The 21116-nt window shown below is 41.9% G+C and overlaps 1 protein-coding gene across 1 annotated transcript in view; it reads left to right on the top strand.

Moving 5' to 3' along the window:
• fras1 (Fraser extracellular matrix complex subunit 1) overlaps positions 1-21116 on the top strand; it is a 161748-nt gene that overhangs the window by 34546 nt on the left and 106086 nt on the right. Inside the window, exons 3-9 of the mRNA XM_086169440.1 lie at positions 6874-6981; positions 8238-8330; positions 10165-10366; positions 11505-11638; positions 12510-12593; positions 17279-17380; positions 20292-20483. Of these exons, the coding sequence (XP_086025566.1) occupies positions 6874-6981; positions 8238-8330; positions 10165-10366; positions 11505-11638; positions 12510-12593; positions 17279-17380; positions 20292-20483 (915 nt within the window). The remainder of the gene's footprint in view (positions 1-6873; positions 6982-8237; positions 8331-10164; positions 10367-11504; positions 11639-12509; positions 12594-17278; positions 17381-20291; positions 20484-21116) is intronic.

The following is a 21116-nucleotide window of genomic DNA, read 5'->3' on the forward strand; positions in this document are numbered from 1 at the left end:
ACGCAAGATGACACCCGTTCAAAGATGGCCGCCGATGGACGTTCGAGCTTATATTGGCGGTTCGTTTTGGAAGTCTTGGAGATGGATGGGGTGGTTAAAGGGGGGATCTGGGGAATTGAGACAAGCTCCACTTACATGGACTGGATGAAAGTGAGGGCAGGATCCCCCCCGACCCCCGACCCCCGACCCCCCCACCCCATGTAAGAGGATTAACTACATACACTCAGCATTAGCACATTACCATACATTTCACTCATTTCACTTCTCACACCACAACAACTGCCCCTGTGCATCCATGTGTGTGTTTACCCACACACACACATGCACACACACACACACACACCCTGCTGCTCTCAGGGACTCTATCAGTGTTGTGATTAGTATAAGTGGAGCAAGGCCTCAGCTAAAGAAGCTAAATGGGCTAAAGTGTGTCGCCCCCATGTGTGTGTTTGTGTAAGATGTCTGAGCGAGTGTGTGCGTGCGAGAGTGTACGTGCGTGTGCGTGTGCGTGTGTGTGTGTGTGTGTGTGTGTGTGTGTGTGTGTGTGTGTGTGTGTGTGTGTGCGTGTGTGTATAAATAATCCAATCTGGCTCGTCTCTGCTCTATAATTGGGTTTTGTGCTCAGCGGCTCAGACTCGGGCTGAATCTGGTACTTTTGGTGTGGCTTTGTCTTCTCGAGGCACGTAGCACTTGAACACACACACACACAGGCACGTGCGCGCACACACACACACTCTCACTGGACCCCCGGTGAAACACACTCTCCTCTCAAAAAGCTGTGAGGTAAGACGGCGTGAACTCTCAGCCACTCAGGTATTCACCGCCGGAGCGTCACCTTCACATCTGAATTGTTTGTGTGTGAATGTACACACCTGTGTGTGTGTGTGTTTGTGTGTGTGTGTGTGTGGGGGTTGCATTAACACACACACTAGTATAAGAGGGCTGTCAACTGAGTGTAGCTCCTGATTTAATGGAATCCAAACACTCAGGGTCATTTACCTGTGGCGTCCAGGTAAATGTTGTAATACAGTAATTACACAGTGTAATAAACTAGTAATAAGCCGCCGGATTTATTTAAATTCTCAGGGATTCTAAATTTTGTTTTTCCTAACAGGAAAAAAAAATGTACTTGAGTCAGTCCACCCGCTAACAGCACATCCTGTGATCTCCGACCTTTTTGGGTTGGGAAACATTATCTGTCCACCGCACCTCCTCTTCCTCCTCCTTCTCGTTCTGCGTTCTCGGAGAATGTCGGGTTACAGCTCGCCGGCGTCCAGGATGGCAAGTTAATTTTTAAACTGGCGCCTCCGCATTCCTCCGAGCCGGGGAGCCGATTTAGAACCCGCCTGAGCTTAGACCAGACCGCCCTGGCTGGCGTCAGAGAACATGGCCCCTACTTTCTTACAAAATTTGGAATTCTTGTTCGGATTTCAAGGTATTTTCAAATTAAATGTACGGGTAAAGCGTAAAGCTGTTCGATTCCATCAGATATTCCAACAAATATTTATTCAAATACTGTATTTATTTAACTAATTTATTTTTCATAGTAATATTATAGTCTAACCCAAAGTCTAAATGCTATTCATCTTTCCTTTTTCTCAGCATTTTTTTTTATAATTTTTGCTTTGCCTTAGCTTGATTTCTTTTTACATTTTTTTTTATATTTTTCTAAATTTAAGGAAATTTTACATTTTAATTTCCTGTCAAATTTCAGTTTTTCCTCATTACTTCTGTCTGCTTAAAAAAGTAGTATATATAGATTTCAATACATATATATACACACACACCCACATATGTATTTGAATGAATATTTTAATTTATTTGAAATTTATTTGTATTTTTCGGAATAATATAAATATAAAAAATGTAAAAATAAATCGTAATTTTTGTAGCTCAGAAAAATGAGGTTTTGCCCTTTTTTTATATCCCATAATTTTTAGCTGACATATTTGTTGATTTTTTTTTTCAAATGTTTTCCCTCAAATTTGTAGCAAATTTCAATATTTACTATTATAAGATTAATTTATTATTTAGATTGCTTCATACAATTTGACAATGACCGTCTCACGCTCATTTGCTCTATTTCATGCGCTGTTACCACTTTTCAAATGCAATTACTGTGTAATAACAAAATTTCCCATATAATTTTTTTTTCCCGTTCATTCATCCCGGATGGAAGGGCCGGGCCGCCGCATCCCGATGGTTTTGTACCACCCCCCCCTCCTCCCCGCCTGCGGTGTCCCACTACCAGCCTTAAAGTTGACCTCGAACCCCCCCCAGGGGCGCCAAATGGAAGGAGCTATTTTTACCGGCGTAGCGTTGCATCCTGGGAGCGAGAGTGTGCACGAGTGGCCCGCGTGCATTATTGAGGCGGCGGCCTCCGGACCCACCGCTGCAGCTGCTGCCGGCAGAACAGAACATCCAGGGTGTAGAAACGAACACGGGGCGCCGCCTCGATGATCAATTATTGAGGCCGTGTTGTGTTTGGGCTGAAAAGCGGCTGTTGCCGCGGCGAGAAGGGCGGGAAGGGGAGGGGGAGGGGGGGGAGCGGCGAGCGTGCAGCACGCCGCGGGAAAACAGATTAGATAGTTTGTCAAACAAGTGCTTAAATTATGCAGCGGGGAATCCACGTGAAATCATTATCGTAGCTCGTCAGACGAACGGAGGAGGGGGGTTGAATCCTAATCTCAGATTACAGCTGCAGGAGCGGCCAGATTACAGCGCTTCCAACGACAAGGGAGGACGTTCACCCGCGGTCGGGAGGATGGAGGATGAGAAACGTTCATAGGAGGTAGTGAGCGTTCAGAAAGGTTAAATCATTCAAGGTTCAGATTATTCTTCGGAGGTTTGGACCGTTTATGAATGTTTGAAAATGTTCACAGGAGGGTGAACGTTCATAGGACGTTTATTAGGGATGTTCAAAAAAGGTTGACAATGGGTTTAAAAATGTACGCAGAAAGTTGAGAGCGTTGATAGGAGGTAGGGAACGGTCACAAGAGGTTCAGATGTTCACAAGTGTTTGAGAACGTTCACGAGAGGGTTAAAAATGTTGAATGGAAGTTGAGAACGTACACAGAAGTCCGGGGCAGTTCTAAAAAGATTAAGAACATTCGCGGGAGATTCAAAAATGTATGCAGGAAGTTGAGAACGTTCATAGGAGGATGAGAAACATTCATCGTTGGTAGGGAATGTTCAGAAAGGTAAAAGCACAAGACGGTTATAAACGTTCACAGGAGGGTGGCGACATTCAAAAAAGGTTGGGAATCTTCACAAGACGTTCAGATTGTTCTCAGGTGGCTTGAAAACGTTCACAGGAAGTGTAGAAGCATTTCTCTTGAGAATGTCCATGAAAGGTTGAGAACATTCACAAGAGGTCCAGATTCGGATTGTTGTCAGGAGGTTGAGAAACGTTTAGTTTTGGAAGGTTCACGGTTGTCTTTGCCTTCACCGCTGGACGTTTGTTATCTTATTCCCTGTTGGACGTTCCTCTTGTCCACCAGTTCTTATTGTCTCCTCCATCACTGGAGGTTCTAATTTCATCTCCACGGGATCTTGTCTTCTCCTTAATCCCTGGTCGCTCTCCTCTTCTTACCCACCGGACATTGTCTTTCCCTCCGCCACCGCTTGTTGTGGTCTCCATCTCCTCTGGACGTTCTCCCATCCTTCTCCATCAAGACCTCCTTGTCCGAAGAGAACGGAGGTCTGGATGCGCAGCTCTGAGGAGCAACTTGGAGAACGTCCTCCGTTGGTGAGCGCTGGAAATGGGTCAGGAGCGGCGGCTCGGACAGACGGCGGCAGGCGGAGCGTGAAGGCCTGGAGTGTCTTTGGAACCCACCAGATGTTTGAGGTCCACAACGTCTGGACCTCCTGCTGCTCCAGAACCCACAATCACTTCTCCAAATATTATGGCTGAAGTCCAGCCTTGGGCCGCCATCACACTGTGTAACTACTTCTTTTCTTGGGTAATTACTACATTTGTTGGGTTATTACTACTTTTCTTGTGTAATTACAATGTTTCCGATGTAATTACAGCATTTCTTGTGTACTTACTACTTCTCTTGGGTAATTACTACATCGCTTTTGTAATTACTACTTTTCTGCTGTAATTACTGCATTTCTTGTGTAATTACTACATTTCTCAGGTAATTACTACATTACTTCTGTAATGATTACATTTCTTGTGTAGTTACTACATTTCTTGACTAATTACTACATGTCATGCAAAATCACAAGATCTGAGTAATTATCCATACCATGTGTAATTACTACCATTATTCTGTAATTACCAACTCTCCTGTGTAATTACAATATTTCTTGTGCAATTACTGTATTTTTGTGTTATTAGAACATTTCCCAGGTAGTTACTACATTTTTGGGGTAATTACTGCATTTCTTGTGTAATGACAACATATGGTGGGTGATTACAACATTTCATTGTCTGAAGGTGTTAGTAAGAGGAGGAATGGTTGGAGGTCTTTGTATGATTGACAGCCAACCATTGATTGATAAGCGACATGGTCCCAATTAAGCCCCGCCTCTTCATTGGCTCCGGTGAGCAGGATGATTGGTCCAGATGAGGAGCTAATGTTCAGATGTTTGTTGATGAATTGATTTTTTTTTCAGTCGTATTCCCACAGCAATCCAATAGATTTTATCTTTGAGATCCAGAAATGTCCTTCTTGACCATCACCACAGGTGACCGCGGGTGATCTAAGGTGACCTTAGGTTACTACAGGTAAATACAGGCTACCTCAGGTGACCACAGTTGCCTTCAAGTGAAGACAGGTGACCTCAGGTGATAATAAGTGATGTCAGGGGACCCAAAGTGACAACAGGTGACCTCAGGTAATCTCAGGTGACCTTAGGTTACTATGGGTAAAGACAGGTGACCTCAGGTGACCACATCTTATTTGAGGTGACCTCAGGTGATGTCAGGTGACCACAGGTGATAATAAGTGACCACAGGTGATGACAGGTGACCTTATGTTACAATAGTTGTAGTCAGGCGACCACAGCTATCCTCAGGTAACGACGGGTGACCTCAGGAGGTACCATGTGACCTCGGGAGGCACCAGGTGACCACAGTTGACTTGAGGTGACTTTAGGTGAACACCATTGTCCTCAGGTGAGGACAGGTGACCTCAGGTGACCTTGGGTTACAATGGGTGCTCATAAGTGACCTTAGGTGACAGCAGTTGTCCTCAGGTGATGACAGGTGATAATAAGTGATGTCAGGTGACCCAAAGTGACAACAGGTGACCTCAGGTAATCTCAGGTGACCTTAGGTTACTATGGGTGACTACAGGTGACCTCAGGTGATGATGGGTGACCTTATGTTACAACAGTTGTTGCCAGGTGACCACAGCTATCGTCAGGTAAGGACGGGTGACCTAAGGGGGCACCAGGTGACCACAGTTGACTTGAGGTGACTTTAGGTGAATACCATTGTCCTCAGGTGAGGACAGGTGACATCAGGTGACCTTGGGTTACAGTGGGTGATCATAAGTGACCTTAGGTGACAACAGTTGTCCTCAGGTGACCTCAGACAATAATTAGTGACTTCAGGTGACCCCAGGCAACCTTTCATTGCAACAGGTGACCTTAGGTGACCGCAGTCGTCCTCAGGTGAGGACAGATGACCTCAGGTAGCCTCAGATTGACCTATCCTAATTCAGATTTGTTAGACTTTTCCCAACTTTGACATCTTTATTTTTGACTTTTTGATTTTTTCTTACTGACCCCGCCCCCACCCCCCGCCCCCCGTATGTCCTGTTGCAAAGTTCCTTGAACTATTTTTATGAGAGCAAAGTGCCCGCTTGGCGGAGCAGCTCCCATCTGGGGTGAGGGAGGCCGGGGTGGGATTAAATGAGCCCTGGACTCCTTTTGACGTTTAATCAGCCAGTCTCAGGTACGAGTTCCCATTGTGGGGGTGGCGGGTGAAGGGCAGTGGCTGCTGCACTGAGCAGGAGGTGTGTGTGTGTGTGTGTGTGTGTGTGTGTGGTTCATTCCCCCTGTGCTTTTGGAGGTCAGCCTCATTTAGCTGGTGAGAGCGCAGGGGAAGGGGAGGGGGGACCTGATAAGGATCTGACCCCCCCACAGCCTGCTAATTTTACAATGCAGCCAACCTTAACTGAGTGCATGAGACTTATTAATATTCCCAGTGCGCTTGCTACGGGTCAAATAATCGGGTATGACAAATATAAACACACACATGTCAAAAAATATCTAGCGTTGATATGCAGGCCCTTGTGGATGACTTCCTGTTGGGATATTGTTTTGTGTCCTCGATATAGGCGAGGTCATTGGGGGCGGCAGCCCAATGTGAAACGCATTGGCAGCCATGCTAACATGTAGCATGCAGTATTCTTGAAGGGGTTTTGGAAAATTATTTTTTATTAAATTGCAAAAATGATTTAATTGAGATATTTTTGTTGCAAAAATCATCAAGCAAATATAAAAATAGAAAGAAATATATCAATGAGCAAATATAACTTCATTGAAATGGAAAAAAATATTTATGTAAAATGGAAGATGACTTCAAATAAACAAATCAAATCAAAATAAACTTCAAATTTATTATTTATAAAGCAAATTCAACAAAATGAATGTTTAAAAAAAAAGTCTGAATGAAGTATTTTATTACAAAATGCTTCAGGGACGTTTTAAAAACTGAAAGTCATTTTTCCCCGAGTTCCTCATTGCAACATGGGACGCTGCGGCTCGTGTGATGAGCTCATGATCGGGCATCAAGATTACACAAGATGTTGAAGGGAGTTGGTATTTTTCATTTCCCTCCTGTGTTCAGGTAGAGATCGGAGTGTGACAGGGTGTTGACTCTGTTCATAAAATGTGTGTGTTTGTGTGTTCCTGTAGAACAACGCCACATGGCGACCCCAGGCCTGCACGGAGTGTGTCTGCCATGATGACGCCCCCTTCTGTCGGGCAATCAGCTGCCCCAACCCCCGCTGTGATGCCCAGAGGGTGAGACACATTTAATTTAATTTAATTTAATTTAATTTGTATTTTTTAATTAATTCATATTGATTTTCACGTATTTTTTTCATTTCATTCCGTAGCTAATCTTAGTCACGTTTTCATTTTTATTAGATTTCCTTTTGTAATTATTTTACACTTTGTCACTTCATACCAGCTTGTATACTAGTATTACTATGTATTTTTGTCATTTTAGATTTTATTTAATTTAATTTTATTTTATTTTATTTTATTTCAGACTGCTAATTACTGGTTGCACACCAATGGAGACCAGCATCTAAATATTTTGATGATGCTGATGATATTTTAGATGTGTATATTTCACATTTAAGAGAAACAATACTTCCATTACAACTCACAATGAAAACTAATATTTGTATTACTTTTAATTATCATTCTTCTTCTGATCTAGACGAGTCAGCAGTCATAGACTTATAACAATAATAATAATAACAACAATAAAAATAACTATGTCATGAAAATTTATGTTTTTAATTTCATTTAGTTGATTTTAATCCCTGTAATCTGTCCCAGGTGAAGCTTTAATCCCGTCCTGGATTCACCTTGAAGTATGGGGTGGGGGTTGCTGACAGTTAAAATCAGATTAAAATGAATGGAGAAATAAAATAAATAAACGGCGTCATAATTTTTCATTTAATTGAATTTCACTCCTGAGCCGTCCAAATGTTGTGACGAGCTTGGGCCTCATCGGGATTCACTCGACGTTCCTCCCGCTGCCATCAATCCACACCCGTCTCCTTCCCTGTGATTTAAGCCGCAGGCTGTCTGCGGGTGGGGGTGGAGTGTGTGGGAATGAGGGATGGTCCGACCAGCCAGGTGCCGTTAATAATAATAATAACAGAAATAAAATCATATGAAATAAAAAAACCCATCTCCAGTCATTACATGAACAACACAGAGGTAATTAAACATGTACCACCTTTATTTTATTTTATTTTATTTCATTTTATTTTAGTGTGCAGGTATTAAGTTCAATTCTTTTCAAATTCAATTTTTTTTCTCTGATGAATAACACTGAAAATATTTACAATTTGTTTATTGCAAAACACGGGAATGCTTTGGGGTCCCTCCAGAAAAGCTGGACCATGTGGCGAGGGAAGACGGATGGGTGAATGGATGTAAAACACATCAAATTTATTTTGTTTAATGACCGTGTGTGTGTGTGTTTGTGTGTTTGTGTGTGTGTGTGTGTGTGTGTGTGTGTGTGTGTGCGCGCTCCTCAGGGGGAAAGGCTGAGAATTCCAGCCAATCACTGTTGTCCTCAGTGTGTTTCTACGTCTCAGTCGTCCTGCCAGTACGAAGGACTGGTCTACGCGGTGAGTTTTCCTCTTCTTCCTCCTCTTTCCTCTTCCTCCTAAGGAGGTGATCCTTAGGTCATGTGACTCAAACTCCGCCCCCTGGGCGTTCCCACGGAGGTTGTCTGGTCAGAACCCCATTGTTTTGGTGCTGTACCTCCTCCGACCTGCAGGAGGTCTGGTCAGAAGTGATGTTGAGGTGCTGATTGAGGGGTAGATGCTGTGGTGACCCCTGGAGTGCTTTGGTGACATCTGCATAACAGGACCAATGCATCATCTGCGAAGATCATGAAGGGACTATGGAGGTCCTCCTAGTTACCTGGTTAAATTGGTCACCTGGTTTGTCCTGGTTATCTTTGAGATCTTGAACATCCCGGTCCTCATGGTCATACTGGTCATCCCACCATCCTGGGCAACCTGGAGATCCTGAATATCTTGGACATCCCGGTTACCTGGTTTTCCTCGTTAGCCAGGTTACCTGGTTATGCTGGATGTCCTTGTTACCTGGTTGCCTGGATATCCTTGTTACCTAGTTATCCTGTTACCTTTCTGTGCTGAACATCCTGGTTACCTGGTTATCCTGAATATCTTTGTTACTTGGGTACCCTGGTTAACGGGCTTACCTGGTTACCTGTCAATCCTTGCTATTCTACTTACCTAGTTATTCTGGCTACCTGTTTATTCATGCGATCTCTGTTATCCTTGTTACCTGGATAACCTTTATATCCTTGTTACCTGCTTATCCTGGTTACCGGGCTATCCTGGTTTCCTGGTCATACGAGTTACCTGGTTATTCTGGACATACTTGTTACCTAGTTATTCTTGTTACCTGGTTACCTGGTTTATTCTGGACAACCTTGTGACCTGGTTACCTGCTTACCCTGTTACCTTGCTATGCTGGACATCCTGATTACCTGGTTATCCTGGATATTCTTTTTATCTGGCTATCCTGGACATCCCTGTTACCTGCTTATCCTGGTTACCTAGTTATCCCTGACATCCTGGACAGAATGGATGTGAAGCAGGTGGCTGGGCGGGTGGATGCAGTGATTCATTGGACACAGGAAGTGAGTGAGTCACTGCCCGCCGAGTTGCCGCCGCCTTACTTTCCTCTTCACTCTGCAACTATAAATAATCCTATCGATCGGGCCATGCCAGCGGGGGGTTGCGGGGAGGGGGGGGGTCTTTGTGAGCCACTGCTGGGCTCTGGCATCGCCGTGGTGACGCAACGCCAAGGAAAGGCCTCTCTGCCGCTGGCACCGCCGCGGGAAACAGGCCGTCAGTCAGACTTGGCTGTCTTTAAAAACAATTTTGAGCTGATCGCATGGGGAAAATGTAAAGAACGTTGGATTATTATCGGATTAGCGTGCGCAGATTGCGGATTTTTTTCGTCACATTTGCAAGACTTTACTGGATTTATGTGGTGAGCCTGTCGTTTTTTTTACAACAGTCTTTTTGTCTGATGAATAGGAACAAATATGTGAAAGTACCCATTTGTATGACTTTAAATCATTTAATCATATTTGTGATTGTATTATTATTCCCCTACAAAAAACAAAAAAAAAGATAAAAATACATTCAAAAAAATCTCTAAGTTTCTTGAAGTTTGCTTGAAGCATTTTAGAAACTGAGAGAATAAAGAGACAATAACAAGATTGAGAACAATAACAAGAAAAAACAAATTGATGTTTTAAAAATTTGATGGTAATGGAGAATGGAAAAATATTTTTTTAAATTCGGAACATTTTACAAGACAATTTTCATCACAGTTAGTAAAAAACAAACAAAAAGAAAAAAAATCAGAGGTAAATTGATAGCATTTAGCACTAAGCAATATTTAACGTGTGCTTTACAGGATGGCAGTGAATGGAGCCCCTCCTCCTCCTCCTCCTCTTCATCTTCCTCCGCCACCTCCTCCCCACCCTGCACCAGGTGTGTGTGCTCCGGCGGGAGTGTGTCCTGCGCTGCCAGGACCTGCCCCCCCCTCAGCTGCCCCCAGGGCAGCGCACCCTTCACCCCCCCGGGGGAATGCTGCCCCCGCTGTGGAGGCGACGGAGGTGAGATCCTTTCCTGGACAAAATTATTATTTTTTCTGGATTTTTTATTTTTTATATTATTAAGTACTGTACAAATTGGATGATTTTTCTAGGGACGGGATGTCATCATCATTATATTATTCTCATTAATATTGTTAATTATTATTAATTAATTAATTGTTATAATTACTATTATCACTTCTACTGCCACTGTTGTTGTTGTTACTCGGTCATTTATATGAGTGAAAGTAATTGAAAAAAAAAATAGAGAAAAAGCAGATAATCAATGCATTCTTTTATTAACATGCAGAAGAAAAAAAGTGTTTCATAATTTATTTTGTGAATTTCTGCTGATTTTATTTCACAGGTTTTTTCAATTGAATTAAATTTTTTAATGTTATTCGTCTAATGAACTTTTTAAATTTTCTTTCCAAGTCATCACCTTTAATATAACATTTTTGGATATTTATTTAGGGATGAAGTTCAATCATATTTTGAATAATCTGATTCTGTGTTTATCTGACCTTCTTCCCTGGTCTCTGATCAGCTGACTGAATCATGTGACCAGGATTTCCATTGCGGTGGAATGTCATATGGAGTGTAATTATGTAATAATGTATAAACATGTTCGGTGCAGTAACGAGTCTCTGGGGGATCTGTGTGTTCACACACACACACACTCAAAAATCATAAACAATAAATGCATGGATACACACATGCACAGATGTTCACAGAGCATATACACACACTCACAGACACACATAAAAAAACCCGCGTGCACAAAATGCACTCGAAGAAAAGCACTGACACGCATAAGTAAGCACACACACACACACACACACACACACACACATGCACGCTCACACACAATCATGCAGATGCAGACGCACATACAAAAAATAGATACATACAGAGAAACAGATATACACACATTCATGCACAGACACACAAAGTCACACATATACACACAGTTTTTGGAGGTTAATTGGTGACTGAAGCACCAGTGTGTGAATGTGTGTGAGTGTGTGTGGCGGGTAACCGTGATGCCAAACCTCTCCCCTCGGGTTTCAGCTCCCCCTCTCTCGCTTCATTTCACTTCAATTTCTAGAAGTTTTTCTGCTATGATTTGTGTGATTGTGTGTGTGTGTGTGTATGTCAGAGATGTGCACGTGGGTCGGTGAGACCTTCAGCGACGGTCAGGAGTGGCAGCCCAGCCTCTGCACCCGCTGCGTCTGCAGCAGTGGCGACGTCCAGTGTTCGGTGGCTGAATGTCAGCCGCTGGTCTGCACGCCGGTGAGTCACTGATCAACTGCGCACGTTTTCATTTTCCATCTTGATTTGAGAGTCCGATCTTTTCCGATTTGTTTTTTTTTGTTTCTTGCAAAATTTTCATAAAATTATTTTGTGCTTTTATTTGTCTCCCGAAATTTGCATCAGTTAAAAAATAAGTGGTAGGTTTTCTAAAAAAAAAAAAAGAATAAATTATTAATAATTTCCTGTCACTTATTACATCATGACTTTGTCTTTTTTAGTCAAGCATATTTTGCCTCATTATATATTTTATTTCTGAACTCTAAGTGGTTTAACTGTATTTTAATTATTTATTTTGAAATTTCCTTTCAATATCCTGCCTGAATTTCAACCTATTTAATTCTTTCTTTCTTTCTTCCATTTTTTTTTTTTTTTGCAGAAGTTTGATTCAATTCTTTAACTTTTCTGGAGAAAATCACTTACTTACAAACATTTTGAGGGAGAAATTTCATCTTATTTTCAATACTTTTCCTACCATTTTCGGAAGCAAGTTTGCCTCCCAAAGTACAACACCAGGGGAAATATATAAACAATATATCATAGTCCAACCCACAACCTTGAGTGGTTAAGGCCTTTTAGCGTGTTCGGCGTCCACCAGTCTCTAACCCCTGACAGCACACAATTTACTTTGGTATTTAACCCTCAGAAGCTTTTCATTGAAGGTAATTATGTTTACAGCATGCTGTTAAGGTACGCAAACAGACAAAGTTATACAGGTCTGGGAAAGTATTTGTCCAGAGATTTTTTTTAACTGGTTCTAGGACAAAAAAAACAGAAAAAAATGTTTAAAATGAGCAACAATGTGTGTGTGTGTGTGTGTGTGTGTGTGTGCATGTGTGCGCGCCCCTTGCAGCAGGAGAATCTGGTGATCCGTCCTGGTCACTGTTGTCCTCAGTGTGTCTCCAATCCCTGTCTGTCGGCCGGGAAACAGTATCAAGTAAGTTTGTTTGTGTGTGTGTGTGAGTGTGTTGGTCCTCCGTGTGAGTAGGTTTATTGCAGACTAATCTGTGTCTGTGTGAATGAGAGGGCGAGTGATTCGATATCTCAACACATGAGTGGATGATTGACAGGGCAAACCCCGCCCCCATCGATAGCCCCGCCCCTTTGTTTTTCCCTGCATTCTGAGCAAAGCTGAGACTGACTCCCAGAAGTGCTGTAAATCACTACAATTACTACTACAATGACTTGACAGTTGCTATGACAGCGAGTCTGAAGAGCACTTCTACTTTATCTCTTCTAATGAGACTTATTTTTCCATGATGACCTCCGTGACAACTGCTACTTGTGGCAGCTTCTTCACTGACAACTAAAATATAAGCCGCACTGGCTAAAAATAAATAAATATGTATATGTACATATATAGGCCGCACTTGTCTATTAGCAGCAGGTGTCCAGGTGGTTACATGAGATATTCACACAGAAAGATGTTACGTAGAAACATGTTTTTTAACTTTTAATTAAATACATATATCCACAAATACAAACCGGAAGTGCTCTGAACAGTTTCTATCCCCGCTTTGTCCTACTCCAGCTGATCGCTATTTTTGTCTTCTTTCTATCTTTCTACCTCTTTAATTACTACCGTTAGTACAACAGGTACTATCATGGCTGCTGTTCTACCACAAAGAGTACTGCGACAAGTACTTTGATACGCAACCGGGACATCAGAACCACAGCAGTGGACACTGCTAAGACTAAGCCAAATACTAGGAGGAACTTCTATTGGTACCACGTCCTTGTACTACAGTTACAACTCTTTGATAACCGCTAGCACTACTTCAACCTCTTACTACCTTGGACTAACGCTACTACGATGAGAACTACCTTGGTGGATAAGATGATGCAGTTACTATGACAACCAATGTTGTGACAACTTCCTAAACTACCACAACCATTCAAAGACTAATAATACTAGGAATACTGCTTCTACTTCTATTCTTTCTACTATGACAACTTCTTCAGTGACAAGTACTACAGCTACTACTCTGAATAATGACAGCTGCAAGTACTGTGGATTTCTACCTCATTGGGGCTGCCACGATTCCACCAGGATCCCCCAGTTCTGGCAAGACCAAGTGGCTACTAAAAGTACAAGAGTGGCTACTTTTAATGTGGCAAGTACTCATAGTACTGCTATGACTACAACTACTACTATCATCCATACACATTACTGTGTATCTGTGTAGATAGTAAAGCAATGACATCAGTGTCCAAATGATTTATGATGCGTGTGTGTGTGTGTGTGTGTGTGTGTGTGTGTGTGTGTGTGTGTGTGTGTGTGTGAGTCCATACTGACACTTTATTACTGCAATGAAAGCAGTGGGAGCTACTCTCTACTCTTCCTTGCTAATCTCAGGCTTCATCAACCAGTTTCTTGTGTTTATACACACACACACACACACACACACACACACACACACACACTCACACACCCTCCACATGTATCACACACACACAGGCATGCAATCTTTCCTCACTGTCACCCATTTCTTCTTTGATCAGAGCATGTTCCATTCTGTCCTGTGTGTTGGTCTTACACACACACACACAAATACACTCACATACAAACACACACACACACACACACACGTGCGCAGCGCTTGCTCGTTTGTGCGTGTGTTTACTCTCCGCTCGTCGGCGTGTCAAGAGCCCCTCAATATAGAATTTATTAAACAGAATGAATCATGTCGCTCTGCCTCTGGTTTGAAACACACACACACACTTCAGTATACTCAGGGATTTTTAATATTTGTAAAAGTAAAACTTAATCCCCCAATAGGAGAGCCAAATGAGTGAAATATATTTTTCCGTTTGTTCACTTCAAAGCACAATTCTAGTACTTTCAAGTATTTTTCATTAACCTTTGATATTTGAAATACACTGAAATCGCGTACTTTCATTTCCTGCGACGTGGCGGTGCTGGAAATGAACAGTCGTCTCAGATTAGGGATCGATAATCTGGGATTATCAGTCCTCTCTGATACGAAGCCACCTTTTTGCTAAAAAAACAAAATGAGGACGTTTCCTTTTCTCTGTGTGTGTGTGTGTGTGTGTGTGTGTGTGAGTGAGGGAGCCAAGGAGATGATTCATCACTTCACTTCCTGACTTTAAAAACCTCTCCAGCGCTCAAACAATTCGGGATCATTTCAGTGTGTAATGGTGTGTATAATCCGCACACAAGTGTGTCTGTGTGATATTAGTGGCCACACACACACACTTTGCGCGCCGTCTGGCGTGCCTATGATCGGGGGGGCCCTTCTCTTCATCCTAAACGATGCAAAGTGATCAAAGAGATCAAAGGGCTCGCACCGGCTGCCTGCAACGCTTTGATCTCGCCGGGAAACGTCTGTAATAAATGGTTTATTACCACCAAAAACGTGGCCTTTCTGAGGAACGGTGATGAGGCGGCGGCGGCGGCGGCTCCGAGGGGCTTAGGTTGATAACCGGAGGAGGGCTTTGTCTAAAACGGTTGAGGGTTTGGATCTGATTTTGATTATGATCTCTTGGTCTATGATGGGATTCAATTAGATTGCAATTCATTTGATTTTGATTCACTGGTCTACGATTCGATTCCCTTCTGATTCAGTGGTCGATCATGCAATTAGATTCTGATTCACTGGTCTACGATGCGCTTTAATTCGATTGCAATTCACTGGTCTAGGGTTCGATTCGATTCTGATTCACTTGTCTTCGATTCAATATGATTCTGATTCTCTTGTCTATGAAGCGAATTGATTCGATTGCAATTCGCCGGTCTAGCATTCAATTCGATTCCGATTCAGCGCTCTACAATTCGGTTCGATTACGATTCACTGCTCTACGATTCGATTAGATTATGATTCACCGGTCTATGATTCTGTTCGATAAGAGTGAACCGGGCCACAATTCAATTGGATTCAATCGGGATTCACCAGACAATTATTTGATTGGATTCGATTATGAATCACCAATCTATGATTCGATTCGATTGCAATTCATCGCTCTAGCATTCGATTCGATTCCGATTCTGTGCTCTACAATTCAATTCAATTATGATTTACAGCTCTATGATTCAACTTGATTATGATTCACCAGTGTACGATTCGATTCAATTACAATTCGACAGTCTTCGATTCGATTAGATTATGATTCACCGGTCTATGAATTTGTTCGATTAGAGTTAACTGGGCTACAATTCAATTGGATTTAATTACTATTAACTGGTTTTTGATTGAAGTGGATTAATTTACAAATCACCAGGCTACGATTCGATTTGATTACCATCCACTGGTCTACGATTAGATTGGATTCAATCAGGATTCACCAGACGAAGATTCGATTGGATTCGATTATGAATCACCAGTCTGTGATTCGATTCGATTGCAATTCAGCAGTCTACAATTTGCCAGCATTTGCCAGTTGATAGAAATGCAGACGTTGAATACAAATACTTGTTTTTTCTGACATGTGTAGTCGCCCGCGCAGAAGCCGCTGCAAAGTAAAGTAAGTAAACCTTTGAAAATGATTTCTTCCTAAGGAAAGGGCAAGACATGAGTATTGGAGCTGAATCAAGTAAATCGTATCCGCTGCCGTCAGAAATGGGAAATGCAACCATCAAACATATTTTATTTTGAATTTAAAAAATTGATAATGTGACTTAACCCCATTGATTCCGAATCATCCAATTTAGCAGCTTCACATATCTTTGAATCAATAATTATTTCTATCCTAACCTCTGGAGCAGCGTCTCGGTTTGGAGGATATTCCAGGTGAAATCCGACAACTTAATCCCGCCTTTGAAAGCAAAGCGAGACGGTCGCTTTGAAGGGGAGTGTGGAAGAACATCAGCGCGGGTCTCAAGTCTGCTTCGCATTTAAGAAGTAGCAAAAATAAAAAATAAAAAAGGAAATGCACCACAAAGCAGCAATAAAATATTTAAATTTCATTTAAAGAAAATCTTCCAATTGTTTGGGCAAATTTCACATGTATTGTCAGAAAATGATCCCCTGAAACAAGAAATTGCAGGTGAAATTCTTAACAGTGCAAAATTAAAGCATCTATAAGATTCTCCTGAACATTCATTCATTCATTCATCCATTCATTTTTTTTCTTTAGGAGATCAGTGATATTTGGAAAATTTCCCCGAATATAAATTTATTCATTCATTTTCTCATTCATTTGTTCATTCAGTTTTTCATTCATTTGATCATCCATTTATTCATTAGCTGTACCTCCTAATCTGCACTCAGGACACCTGCAACTCTAACATTCCCCTGAATATGAATTTATTCCCTCTTTCTCTCATTCATTAATTCATTAATCCATCCATTCATTCAATCAATCAATCATCAATCACTTATCTACACAGTTTATCCTGTTGTCAAGATACTGGCAATACTGGCATCAGTAAGGTTTCCCTGCGCATTCATTCATTTCTTCATGCATTCATTGATTAATGCATTCATTCAAACATTCATTACATTGTACACCACTTACCCTGCAGGCACTAGATCCGTGCTGTCATTGGCCAGAGGCGGGGTTCACCCTGGACCAATCACAGGGCTTCATAGAGAGACGTGCATCCATTCATCCTCTCATTCATCCTCTCATTCACATGCTTTGTGTGTGTCTGTGCTGCAACAGGATGGCGAGCAGTGGCAGAAGAACGCCTGCACCACATGTATGTGCGACCACGGTCAATCCAAATGTCATACACATACTTGCCGTCCCGTCACCTGCGAAAAGGTGGGTTTACACACACACACACACACACACATTTTCCTATATATCACTTTTCCTAGATTCAGTCAAACTTGTCAAGTGTGCAATGTATATGTATGTTAAATATCTGTTATGCAACTTTTTTCGCACACACTCGTCAACTCATCCGTGCGCGCACACACACTTTTCAGTATTCCGTTTTGCACCCCCCCCCCCCCCCGCCCCCATACATTTGCATGTGAAGTTTAAGTGCAAATGGAAAGACATGAAATGAAAGACATTTCATGGTGCAAAGCCTCCTGGATTCGCACAGACACACGCACAGACACACACACACACACATAGACACACATGCTCACTCATGCACACACACACGCACACAAATCAACTTCAACTGGCATTTAATTGTTAATTGTATGCAAATGTGGCCTTGCAGCTTCCATTTTGATGATGTGAGTGAAGTCAAACTGTGAAACGCACACACACACACACACACACACACACACACACACACACACACACACACACACACACACACACACGGTAGAGGTAACCCGACAGGTGAAATATTACTGAGGGAATGAAAGCAAACAGGCGTCTGTTGGATTTACCCCTGACCTCCATGTTGAGCTTTAATTCCATCTAATCAGCAAACAAACGTTGAGGGTAAAAAAAAAAAAAACGTTCTCATTAAATATTTATCGTTTAAACAAGATTAGCGCTAATCTGGTTTTAATGCCGCAGAGCTATTAGTGAATTTAAAACAATTAAAATAAAACAATCGCTTTGAGTGCTTTTGTGCCGTGGCCTTAAGAGAACCTGCCGATATCACTCCGACGGCGAGAAAAAAAATGTAAATAAGCAGACTGACTATCAGCTAGGAATTCATATTCATCAGTATACAGTGGAACCTTGATTCACGGGTTGAATCGATTCGGTGACCGGGCTCGTAACTCAGTTTGCTGATTTCAGATCAAATTTCCTTATTAAAATGAATTTGAACGCTATTAATTCATCTCAGCCCCCTTGTCTTTGTTATGTGTTTTTAAATAAGAAAAATGTACTTTGTATATAACAAATAATGTATAAAAAATAATCATACAGTACAAAAAAAAAATGCAATTAACTGGTTTTATTTATTTTAAGGACAAAAAAAGATGCCGTAGGCGGCGGAGGAGTTTTTCATTTGGTGCTCTATTACGTAACTTACTGGCTACTCACTTAATGCTGCAATGCGTTGCTAAATGGAACTTGCACACTGTACATTTTTCTTATTTAAAACATAACAAAAATGGGGTCTGGAACGGAATAATAGCATTTCAATTCATTTTAATGGGGACATTTAATATGATATACCAACAAATTGTGTTTCAAGCTCAGTCAGGGAATGAATTAAATTCCCTAAGGATTTATATACAATGAACCCCCCCTATATTTTCATATACATATTAATGGCTTTGATATGAAAAAGCATAGCCGATATAGTTTGAGGATGTCCGGCCTAAATGCCCCGAACTGACAACACACTATGTAACGCAACGTCAGTCAGGTTTATAAAGAATAGATTACAATAGTCTGGTGTTATGTACAGCCTATAAAGCCGGGGTCCCCCCTTTGAGAACATCAAATATTGTGATCCTTTATGGGTTTACGGAGTACGTGAAACCCATTGTCCCCTCACGAGGACAATACTAGCGATTACAACAAACGATGATGTTCCCATCGAGACGGTAAGGATAAAAATAACTGCGAGTGAGCGAGGATGAAGCCATCGTCCTCCTCCGAGGACGTCTTTCACCTTCAAAAGACAAACATGTTTGATGCCGTTTATCTGAAGGTGCAGGACGTCACGGCGAAAACGTCAGAAACGCTTTTTTTTTTTTTCTGATAAAGCGGCTTCTTCCAGAAAACGGAAAAATGCCAGCGGGTGACAAGCTAATCACGCCAGCAACTTCCTCACAAGTCAATTTGTTCTTACAAAGTTTTTTTTTTTTTCTTTTTCTAAACTACTGTGAGTTCTGCTGCACATCGGGGGGGCGAGGGAAGATCAGACCGGGAAAGAGAGAACTCGTGTTTCCCATCAGGCCCCCCCGGCCCTCAAACGCCTCGCCGTGTCGTTAGCAGGGAGGTTGGACGGAGCGACGCAGGGGGACAAAGGTCCGCGTGAAAATAAACAAAGAGACGTTTAATGTAATCGGAAAAAAATGGGATAGTTGAGAATCCGGGGCCTCGGTGCGGCTGGACGTCTCGCTGTGTTTGCCTCAATAATTGAACACACACTCTGCGTCATCCTCTCATCTCTGCCTGTCGACGCTCACACACACACACACACACACACACACACACATACACACACACACACGTCTGAAGAAGCTCCAGTGGTTTTATGTTCGACTGAAACCTCAGATTTTATTTCTCCGAGCCCGAGTCTCCCCTCCTCCTCCTCCTCCTCCTCCTCTTCCTCCCATCCTCGTCACATCCCTGCATCCCCCCATTTTTGTAGGTCTTTTTACTTTTTTTTTTTTTATTATAAGTTGGTGGTTTTGTGAATGTTTTTCTTCAATTTGAAAAAGCATTTGTTGAATTTATTCCATTTTCTTTATTATTTTATGAATTGATGATTTCTCTGTCTCCATGTCTGGAATAAGAAGGTTTTTTTTTATTTTGAAATATTAATGTGATTTATTTCTATGTTGATTCATCAGAATCCTCTTGCAGAATTTTTTGGGGGAGATATTAAAGATTATTTAATTCTTTAATTTTATTATTTAATTTTTCCATTTGAAATAAAATGCAGTCAGCAGGCTAAAAAATACGATGAGTGAAACGAAAGGGATTTCTCTTAAATAATGTATAAGATTATGGTTTTATTGCTTTTCTCCCCTTATTCATTGAAAATAAATCTAAAAAAATGACCTCTGACCGTCCCCCCCAGGGTCTAACCAGGGTGCGGCGGCCCAGTCAGTGCTGCGACGAGTGCGCCGCTGCCAAAGGGAGCTGCCTGTACGAGGGCGTGGTCCGTTACCACGGCGACATGTGGAACGGGACGGGCTGCGAGTTCTGCAGCTGCGACCGCGGTCAGGTGGCGTGTCGGAGTGCAGAGTGCGCACGTGTCGACTGTCCACAGGTGAGACCCTGTGTGAATGCAAACCCATTATATGTTGGTATAATATGTGTGTATGTATGTTATATGTAGAATACAACATACATTTGTGCATATATTGTGTGTTTTTTGCATTGTTTTTCGCGTGCACGGTATTTGTTGATGTTGTGTGTAATCTGTACACATGAGACGCACTATAAACGTATGTGTACCTGTATTACACAGTAGAGATACATGTGTGTGCACGTACATATGTGCAGTATAGATGTGTGTGTATATATAATCCAGTATAAATAGACTGTATGTGTGTGTGTGTGCACATATATCACATATATGCAGTATAAATACGTGTGTAAATATATACCGTATTTTCACGACTATAAGGCGCACAGAAAAGTCTTAGATTTTCTTCAAAATGTGTGGCGCCCCCTATAGTGCAGTGCGCCCTGTGTGTGTTGTTGTTGTAAGGCGGACGTAGTAGAGAACACCATGAGAACATTAAAGGGGGAAATGTGGGAGTTGATCGTATATAAAATAACAGTTATGCGCGTTATGCAGATCATCGTTTTTTTTAACAACCCTGAAAATGACAGAGACACGCTTATGAAGCACAGTTCAAACTGAATGCCATCAGCTTTGCGGAGGAACATGGAAATC

Source organism: Fistularia commersonii, chromosome 22 (assembly GCF_037954325.1).
Source record: "Fistularia commersonii isolate RoL2024-O1a breed Wild chromosome 22, RoL_Fcom_v1.0, whole genome shotgun sequence".
Classification (NCBI taxonomy): Eukaryota; Metazoa; Chordata; class Actinopteri; order Syngnathiformes; family Fistulariidae; genus Fistularia; species Fistularia commersonii.